Source organism: Labeo rohita, chromosome 12 (genome assembly GCF_022985175.1).
Source record: "Labeo rohita strain BAU-BD-2019 chromosome 12, IGBB_LRoh.1.0, whole genome shotgun sequence".
In the NCBI taxonomy this organism is placed as follows: domain Eukaryota; kingdom Metazoa; phylum Chordata; class Actinopteri; order Cypriniformes; family Cyprinidae; genus Labeo; species Labeo rohita.
The window spans coordinates 1,642,501-1,653,830 of NC_066880.1; the positions used below are offsets into that span (position 1 = coordinate 1,642,501).

General features: G+C 28.1%; 1 protein-coding gene across 10 annotated transcripts in view; it reads left to right on the forward strand.

Moving 5' to 3' along the window:
• Positions 1-7,792, forward strand: part of LOC127173793 (calcium-activated potassium channel subunit alpha-1-like) — a 110,855-nt gene extending 103,063 nt beyond the window's left edge. For 9 of the 10 annotated variants that reach the window (XM_051123753.1, XM_051123755.1, XM_051123754.1 and 6 more), the window contains 2 exons: positions 3,120-3,148; positions 4,725-7,792. In XM_051123753.1, coding sequence (XP_050979710.1) covers positions 3,120-3,148; positions 4,725-4,876 — 181 coding nt within the window. In that variant the 3' untranslated portion in view covers positions 4,877-7,792. Of the gene's footprint in view, positions 1-3,119; positions 3,149-4,680 lie in introns of all 10 variants that reach the window. The other variant, XM_051123756.1, reaches the window with a different exon arrangement.
• The last annotated feature ends 3,538 nt before the right edge of the window (positions 7,793-11,330 follow it).

An 11,330-nucleotide genomic window follows, 5' to 3' on the forward strand; every position in this document is an offset into this window, starting at 1 on the left:
TTTTTTTTTTTTACCATTTTGTTTCACAACTCAAATAATGTAAAACAAACATCTCTTGGATTTTTGAAATCACTAAAAATAAATGAACAATACATACCAGAAATTAATAACATTAATAAATATTACTTTTTTCTGATCATATAAATTACAGTGAAAATTTAAATAAACTTTAATTTATTTTTTTCAATGTATGATTTATTCATTTGAGTTGTGAATCTAAACTGTTAAGAAATGAAATAATGTAAAACACATTTTTTTGGATTTTTTTGAATCACTAAAAATCCAATTACAAAACAAAATAAATGAACAATACATACCAGAAAGTAATAACATTAATAAAAATTACTTTTTCTGATCATATAAATTGCAGTGAAAATTTAACTTTAACTTGAATTTATTTTTACCATTTTCTTTTACTTTTTTTTTTTTTTTTTTTTTACAATTTAGTTTCACAACTGAAATGATGTGAAAATGTACATGCACTTGAATTTATTTTTGCAATTTTCAGTTTTTTTTTTTTTTTTTTTTTTTTTTTGTTTCACAACTCAAATGATGTAAAACAAACATTTATAGGGTTTGGGTTATTTTTCAGTCAATTACAATACAAAATAAATAAACAATACATACCAGTAATATACAAAATACTAAACAAATGCATAAAATATATGAATGACATGATGGATAATGTATCCTGTAAATATTTTCATGTAATATTTTATTAACTAAAAATGCAAATGCTCAATTAAAATATTACAAATTAATAAAAATAATAATATTAATATTAATAATATTAATACATATTATATTTTCTGATCATACAAATTGCAGTAAAAATTAAATTTACTCGAATTTATTTTTGCAATTTTGTTTGTGGAATAGAGAAATAGAGAAATAAAATTCTGCACAATTCAATCAATTATAAAACATTAAAATAAAAGTCACAATGGAAAAAGTGTTTTGGATTTTCAACTACTAAAATACATTAAACTTTTAGAAAAGTCAATAATGATATTAAATAATAAATTAATAATTTTAATAAATAAATTTAAAAAAAAAATGTACAATTTGTGATGCATTTTTGAACAATTTAGATTATTTTGTGGATGTTTTGCAACAACAACAACAAAAAATCTGTACAATTTAATCAGTTGCAGATGCATAAAATAAATGAACAATACTAAAACTATACAAAATACAAAATAAATGCACCAAATATATAAGTTCATGATGAATACATTGTACATATTTTAACATCATAACATTTGATTAGTGAGCTAGAAATGGTACAGAATCTGAAATATTGCTTCATTATATGTCATAATTTTTTGCAATTCTCAAATCTCAGACATTTGGAGCCACTGTAGTTACACTTCAATATAAATGTGCTCATGAAGAATGTTTTTATTTTCCATTCACTGCCTTCTTAAGACGACAGATGACAGAATGAGAGTTCAATCACATCAGCCTTGACAGAAACGCATAGCATGTGCACCAAGACGCACGTTTACGCCTCGTCTGTGAAACAAAGGCTAAACGTCAGTTCTGATTCTTGACTGGGGTTTTTGGTCAGGTTAGTGACAGCTTAATTGTGATTAGACTAAAGCTGAAGCGTTATTCCTCGTTCCTGCGGCCGTCGCTCAGACGTTTCTGTGCCGTCGGCAGCAGCTTCGGCTCTTTAAAACACTCATTTGACAAACGTTTTATCTTCCAACGTTTCTACGGCTGTTCAACTCTTTTGGACTGAACTCGATGTCCTGTTTGGTTGGTACAACTCACGTGATCTGAAAATGTTGCGATGCTGCAAGAATAAAGCTGTTCGAAGAGCATTTGTAAAGAAGCAAGCAAGACGTTGGTTTGCTTTCTATGTTTAATTCACGTTCATTGCTATAGTAAGACGCTCACACCAAAGTTTTGATTCTCTAAATATCAAGTGTAAGAGATTTTTCTTATATGATTATAATGAACTAGTGTATGCGATATCTTAAACATAATAAAAGTTTTTTTTTTCTGTATTGAAGATGTGAAGTCTTTGCTTTTGTAACACTTAGCAACTGCTCTTGCTCAGGATGCGTTTCATTACTTAATTTTTATTGCATTTTTAGTATAATTATTTTATTATTTAATGATTTTTATAAATTGTTAAATCATTTAAATGCATTTGTAAATATGCTTATTTTTTATTTAATTAACTTTTTTTAGTTTTGATTTGTTTTTATTGTATTTTACTATTTTATGTAATTTAATTCAATATAATTATTATAACTATTTTATTATTTTAATTATTTAATTAATTTGTTGATCAAATTTTTTCAAACCTAAGTACAAATGCATTTGTAAATACTTGCATATATTTTTGTTTTTTTTTTTTATTTGACTTTGTACTTTATATTTTTTGATTTATTTTTTTATTTGACTTTGTAAATACTTGCTTATATTTTTAATTATTTTTTTTTTTATTTTTACCTTACTATTTAAATAATTTAATTAAATATAATAATTGATAACTATTTTTTAACCTATATATATAATTTTACTTTGTATTTACTATTTTAATTAAACGTAATTATTGTGATTATTATTTAAATGACAATTTTTTTATAAATTGACAACTATTTTTTTTTTTTTTAAAGCTAAGTACAAGTGCACTGGTAAATACTTGCTTATATTTTTTATTTAATTACATTTTTTTTTATTTTAGTTTGTATTTGACTATTTTAATGATTTAAATATAATAATTATAATTATTTTATTATTATTTAAATTATTTAATGAATTTTGTAATCAACTGATAACTTGTATATTTTTTATTTTAGTTTGTATTTTATTATTTTACTATTTTACTATTTTAATTAAATGTAATTATTGTAATTATTTTATTTTTTAAATTATTTAATGATTTTTTTTAAATAAATTGATAACCTTTTTTTTTTTTAAAGCAAAGTACAAGTGCATTTATTTTAGTTTAATTGTTATTTTATTTTGTAAATTGGTAAAAATATTGCTTTTGTAAATTGGTAAATATTTTTTAACTTGTGCACAAATATAAGTTTGAGTTCAAGATTGAGTTCCCTCAGAAAATCAGTATGTTTGCACTTACTCCATTTACTCTCTCTTTAAAGTGCGCCCAGGACGAATAGAGGGGTTTCAGGTATGGAACGAAATGCATGTCATTACTGCAACCATCTCTCATAATTCAGATGGTTATGAGCTGAAAAGTGCATTGAAATGGTCATGCCAGCATTAATTCTTTGCTTTCTGACTGAAAGCAAAGCAGCTTTTGGCCGTTCTGCTGAAGGTCATCTCTGCAGTGCATGTGTTTCTAGATTCAGGGCTCTGCTGTAGTTCAGTAACTGTCTTGATCTCTTGATATCTACGATCTCCATGACACTGTGAATGCTTTGACCATTGCAACTGTCTGTAGAGATCTAGCTCGCGTGTCTGTAGTACATACTATGTAGTATGCATGGTTTTGGTTTCCAAATATATGAGCATGATTACAGCTAAAAATTCAGAACAAGTCCCTACAATGCAAATGATCTCAAATGCCTTCACCCAAAAAAAAAAAAAAAAAAAAAAAAATCCCATCTGATGTCTTTGCTTATGACTTTTTAAATTGTATTTAATTTGTATTTACTGATATATTCCATGTTTAATTACATATTTTGCAAATGATTAATAATAATAAATAACCACATTATCACACAAATTAAATTAAAACTATAATATAAATATGTTTTTTCTAACCAAATACATCTACATATTTTTAAGAAAGTCACTTTCTGTATTTTGTATTTTTTGTGTGCAGTATGCAAAATACAGAAAGTGACTTTCTTAAAAATATGTAGATGTATTTGGTTAGGAAAAAACATATTTATATTATAGTTTTCATCATGTTTATTCAAATTTTAAAATGATTTTTTTACCTAAAACTTTTACAATTAGACAATAAAATTACAATTGTCACTTTAATTTTAGTTCAATTGTAAACAATTTTGTTGTTTTTCTCATCATATACAGTATGTATATATATAAATAAATAAATAATTTTATATATATATATATATATATATACATACTTAATTTATGAGAAAATTATGCATCTTTTTCATATAATATACATTCTATTTTATTTATCAAAAAATATATTAAAATTACAATAAATTATAAAATAAATTAAATAGTTCGTTACAATTTTATAATTTAATATATATATTTAAGATATATTATATATTAAATAAATGTTAATATTAAATAATATTAATTATTCAAGAAATATTAAATATATATGAAATTATAAAATTGTAACAAATAATATAATTTATTATTTATTAGTTTTAGTTTAGTTATTTTAGTACTTAAACTAAATGAAAATTTAGTCTTAATTTTATCTTAAAATTAAATTAAATCCTAGCTTATATTAAAGAATTTTAATGGGTTAATGGAAAGACATGTCACTATAACTTATGGATCATATAATTTTTTTTACAGTGCTGAAATATTTTTTTAAGTTTATTAAATTTTAATGTTTATTTTATTTCAAGTAACAACCATTTTTATGTTTTTTTTTTTTTAATTTTAGTTAACTATAATAACCCTGCTCTGAATTCAACATGTAACAAACTCCTCAGTGCATGAGATGGAGCTTGTGCAGCCAAACTTTGCTTTCATGTACTTGTGCAGATCATGCTGGAGGCGTACAGTAAATGATGTCAATCGCTCTGCAGATAAAAACTGGTACACAGATGAACCCGAGAACAGCTTCCCCAGAAACACACAAACCAAACACACCAACACACACACAGCCAATCAGATCAATCAGTACAAATCCACCAGCAACATCATCCAGCCAATCAGAGAAGTGGAGGAGGAGCCTTGACACGACATCATCATCTGGACTCACCTGATCACGGACGAATCATCAGATCTGCTGCTACAAATCCACTGAAAATCAATGAGTTTAGTGCTTCTCAACTGGTTTCAAATGCTGACCCAGACCAAAAAGATGAAATTCTGAGGGTTTTATGATTTTAGCACATTTTAAACTCACTATAGTCAAAATAAATCTCAATGCAAATGAACCTGTATTTAATATCTGTACTGTACACTAAAACATTTCCAACTATTAACCCTCAAAATGCATTCAGGTCTGTTCTCAGGCTATATGAGATACATAAACATTTCTAAAAAGGAATAATACATTAGCAAATGTTTTAAAACCCTCAAAATAAACTGATTCTGACTTTTACTATTATTTTTTTAAGAGAAATAACCATTTCAAATGTTCGGGTCATTTTGACCCGGGTATGTATGGAGCTCCATTAGTGTCAAAAATACATTTTTGTTAAATAATCTATGGGGTTAAATTAGTGTCAAAAACGTTTGTAAAATATATTTAGCCTTTTTTTCGCCATATCTAACACACAATTTTGTTGATAAAAATGAATATGCACACCTAATAATGAACCATTGCAGCATAAAAAATTAATCACTGACTCACTTAATTTCATCTGAAAGTCAAAGTTTATGAAAATGAATAAATTTTTTTTAGTCTGAAACATTTGCAGAGTAATATTTATGTTGTTTTGTTATAAATACATATATAAGTTTCATAAATGTAGGTTTTATAATGTTTTTGTGCAATCATGAGTTCAAATGACATTCATTCTAGTGGGGTTGATACTGGAAATTGTCAGGTTTTATGTTTTTACCATGTCATTTACTAAAAAAAAAAAAAAAAAAAAAAAAAAAAAAAAAATATATATATATATATATATATATATATATACACGTCTTTATTTTATTTTATTTATTTATTTATTTATTTATTTATTTTTTGTGGTTTTGTGGTTACATTTCCAAGAATTTCTCATAATTAACATGGAGATTCTTAGGTTTTATGTTTTTATAAAATTCAGATAAGACTTTTAATCAATATTGAAAAATATTATATATATATAATTACTATTATTATTATTATTATTATTATTATTTTTGGTTCATGGATAATTTAACATTTTCAAGAATTTCTCATTTTTTCAAATGGAAATTCTCAGGTTTAATGTTTTTTATACATTTCATGCAATGATAAATTCAGACAAGACTACTTAGTCAATATTGTAAAATATTATTTATTTTAATTATATAAAATGAATCACACCAAGTAAATAAATATATAAATATATAAATTATATATTTATTTATTTGGTCAAATAATTTCCTTTTTTTATTAATCATAAAGGGGTAAATACATGGTAATGTACAAAACTTTGAAATGTTAAATGTTTTAACATTCACTTAATAATGAGAAGCTGCTGATTAGATACGATATAGTTTTAGTTCAAACAAATTTTTGACAAAGCAATGAATCTTGAAATTCCATACAGATGTTGAATGCATTATGAGGGTTAAAATTCTGGGAAAAAACATATTGCCCTAGTCATATTTATTCATTTTTTAAATGCACTTAATTTTTAGTCACAACGGAGAACATCAACAAGTTAAAATTGGATCTTTTACATTTAATTGCATCAAGCATTGTTTTTTCCTAACATCCATGACTTGAAAAACACATACGGTACATTGATGTCTCATGAACAGTTGAGAAAACACTGGCTTTGAAGTCAAATATCAGAAAGACTAAACAGAGCGTTATAGAAATAAAAGAGATGAGCGTAGAATGTACTACACTTACTGTAGATGACAAAAAAACTCTTCTAACTATGAGCTAAATATATATTAGTTTTACTAGACATTAGCAGGCACATAATCAGATTTATGACTCTATACTCATAAAGCAGCATAGAGTTGTCATTGGTGGGATATCGGGACATTTTTCCACCTGAAGCCAAAGAAGATGAGATCAGGTTAAAGCCACAGGTCGCGTAGAGCGGGCGCAGGTCCTCCTCGATCCGGCTCGGGATTGGCCACAGAGTCCAAACCAATCCAGATGCTGGACACGTTAAACTGAAAATAAACCGATTTCAGATGGATCAATGGCAGCTTCGCCGTGTTCTCGTACCAATGATTATGCACTGTAGCAATAAATATGCTGTTTCACATCAGATTTGTTTGGACAACCGTGCATTTGATTGGGTTTTACCTCAGTAACGCTTCATGAATGTTACTAATACGACGACGGAGGTTCACAAACGCATTCCACATCTTGTGCCGATTTGATCTGCTGTGTTTCTTTAGCTGTTTGCTTTCAATCTGAGCTTTTTACTGTTAATATCAAAGTGCTGTAAATCATTTTATATGCATTTGTTTGTCGCCTTGAGCTTCTGTTCACTTCTTCAGTCATTCCAGTGTTTCACATTAAACTCTGATCAGGTTAAACGTGTGCTTTATTTATATATATATATACGCCTCACATGAGCCTTAATTGAGCTGATCTGAGATCAGCGGCGCCGGACTCGAGGAAGGACCTGCAAAAGACCCGCTCCAGCGAAAAGTGGCTCTAAAATCAAAATCACAACATTTCTGGATGACTGAAAAGTGACGTGAATTTGCTCAAGGTGTTTGATTATTCTGTAATAACTTTAGTGATTCACAAAAGCAGACGTATTTAAATGAAAATGTCTTAAGCATTAAGTGTGAATCATGCGGTTTGATATGCTGGACGAAGAGAGAAACGATTGAAAGATGAACGTCTCGTGTGCTGCTGGAGTATTTAACATATACATGACAATGCAGATATAATATACAATATATTATAATGTACAAAAGGCTGTAAATAAAATGTACATGATTTTATTTTGTATTTTCACAGAATAAATATGAATGTATTAGTGTTGGTAAATGTGTAGTTATTTGATGAATGAATTAATCAATGAATAAATATGCCTTGGCAGTTCTTGGCATATTTCAAGACAAGTTACTATTTTTCATATCTGGTATGATGCCAAACAACTATAAAAAAAAAAAGAAGCAAACAGTAAGAAACAAAAGAGACTCAGTGTACACCCTCCATTAGAGTTCATGCGAGAGCATCACACCAGACACGAGTCAATGTCACGACCGATCCGTCCAATCAGCCGAGACACAAACAGCATCCTCTATCACAACCAAACTCCTGCATCAGCACCACGGCAATCAGCGTCTCCATGACGACAGGATGCTCTCCGTCCATCAGCGGCGCTCCAGATAAACAGATCCTTTAGCAAAAACAAAGCTGCTCATTACGGAGTGTCCGGCTTGATTTAGTCGCCCGCACCTCCTGTCGATACGCCCGTCGTCAGTCCGAGATCTTAACGGCTCCTTCATGGCCATTAGTCAAACAGACCCCGAAACCAGTGACCTCCGCAATCCCGCATCAGCCAATCTGACAAGAACGGACAAACCTTTATTCTCCTGATAAGAGAACGAGCGCTTGTGTTCCTTCTTCATTTAGTGGATGTGACAGCGGCTCTGATAATGTAGGAAAACACTAATGAAGTGCAGCACAAAATAAAGCCATTGATCTGACGTCCGTCGCAAATACAGACAATGACTAATGAAGACAACACAGTTTTGACTATCAAATATGATACAGTTGCTTTATATACTGAATATATACATGCAACATAAAGCATCTTCTATAACACAAGGTCATAGCGAAAGAAACCCCTGATCCGCGTCTCTACGGACGAGCCAAAGGCCGTCCATCCATTTTACATGAGCTCTCATACGGCGAGAGAATCCGCACAGCTTCACAAACGCAGCACATCAAATATCAGAAATGGATTTTAGAGTTTACAAGCTGTTAAAATGCCAGCAAGGTGAGTGTGCTTTCAGAAAACATGCTCATAAAACTCAACACCAGCGAACAGGGATGTAGCATGAACTCAAGAAGATTTATACAAGGGTATTTAAAGCTTATTTTTGTCTACCTTTAATAAAAAACACTGTTCAAAACGAATGTAAAATGCCAAACACAAAATATTTATGTAACATTATTGCATGAGCAACTAACACTTGATGCACCATGTAACACATAGATGCAAAATGCAATTAAACACATTCTAATTTTAAAAAGTCTAAAATGCAAAACCACCATAATTTAAGTTTTTACAATTTTTTTGAAATTGACTTCAAATACAAAGTGACTATAATTTTTTTTACATTCATTTTTTTTTTTTTTTTCTCACTTTTTTTTGGCTGTTTAATAAAAAACTGTGTTCAAAATGATTGTAAAATGCCACACACACATAATATTTATGTAACATCATTGCATGAGCAACTATACTTGATGCAAAATGCTAAATGACAGAAAAACTCTATTTAAAAAAAAATTCTAGTAATAAAAAAGACAAAATATAAAGTGACTATTTTTTAACATTCAATTTTTTTCTACATTTTTTTTTTTTTTGCTGTTTAATAAAAAAACAGTGTTTAATATGATTGTATAAAAAAGACAAAATATAAAGTGACTATTTTTTAACATTCAATTTTTTTCTACATTTTTTTTTTTTTTTTGCTGTTTAATAAAAAAACAGTGTTTAATATGATTGTAAAATGCCACACACATAATATTTATTTATTAATATTAATAAATATTAATTGCTGCAAAATGACAGAAAAATCCTATTTTAAAAAAATTCCAAAAAAAAGAGACTTAACATACAAAGTGACTATCATTTTTTTACATTCAATTTTTCTACAGAAATGTTTGTGGATACCTTTAATAAAAAACAGTGTTCAAAACTATTGTAAAATGCCACACACAAATAATATTCATGTAACATTTGATGCACCATGCAACACATAGATGCAAAACTGATGCAAAATGCAGTTAAACACATTGAAAGTTCTATTTAAAAAAAAAGGATGCAAAATGACCATAATTTAAGTTTTTTCATTTTTTTTTTAAATAACAAAAACAAAACTTAAAAAAAAACGAGTGTTCCAAACGATTGTAAAATGCCACACATGCACATACTATTTATGTAACATCATTGCATGGGCAACTAACACTTGATGCAAAATTGATGCAAAAGCAAAATGACAGAAAAATTATTAAAAAAAAAAAAATTCCAAAAAAGCCTCAAAATACAATGACTTTAATTTTTTTTTACATTAAATTTTAAGCATAAAAATATATATTTTGCATAGTAAAATATGCATATATATATATATATATATATATATATAGAAAGAAATTATCAAAATATATTTGATATTCAACATTTGATATTTAAAATAGTATATATATATATATATATATATATATACATATACACATATGCATATTTTTTACTATGCCAAAAATATAATTTTATGCTTAATATATATATATATATATATATAAAAGGCTAAATATATATTTTTATGCTAAATTAAAAGAGAAAAAAAAAACATTTAATAACCTTTTTTCGTACATTTTGACATATATTTAAATTAGTATGTATTTATGTATAAAAAAATATATATATATATATATATATATATGTGACCCTGGACCACAAAACCAGTTTTAATTCACTGGGGTGTATTTGTAGCAATAGCCAAAAATACATTGATTGTATGGGTCAAAATTATTGATTTTCTTTTATGGCAAAAAACATTAGGAAATTAAGTAAAGATCATGTTCCATGAAGATATTTTGTACAATTCCTACTGTAAATATATGAAAACGTAATTTTTAATTAGTAATATACATTGCTAAGAACTTAATGTGGACAACTTTAAAGGTGATTTTCTCAGTATTTTGATTTGTTTGCACCCTCAGATTCCAGATTTCAATAGTTGTGTCTCGACCAAATATTGTTCTATTCTAACAAACCATAAAAATCCATACATCAATGGAAAGCTTAATTATTATCTCAATTTTGAAAAATTGACCCTTATGACTGATTTTGTGTGATCCAGGGTCACGTGTGTGTGTGTGTGTGTGTGTGTGTGTGTGTATATACATATATGTATATACATAACATTTTATTTAATTTTTTGTTTTTGCCACATGGGTCTGAAGTCATCAATCGAGTGTAGGTGTCACAATGCTTCACTTTCTATAAATGTCTCATTCCCTTGATCCATCTATCGACGACATGTTTGCATTATATTACATGACATATTTTTGTGTTTGTTTTAAATTTCAAGTTTGCTCCGCTCAGTTCCCATTAGGATGCGTTACAGCGTCCAGATCAAATGAAGCTCTCGCAGGGTGAAAAATGAGAGACGTTGAGTTGCGGATGGAAAGTATTGCGGTATGTAAGCTGACGCTGCTTCAGCTCCACAATGATCCGTGACATTCATTCCCGCATTATTGATGGCTGCCGGCTCGTCTGGAGTCGGACAGAAATCGCCAGCTCAGCTCAGCAAACCGGCCAAATCATATCTGATCATCACGGCCA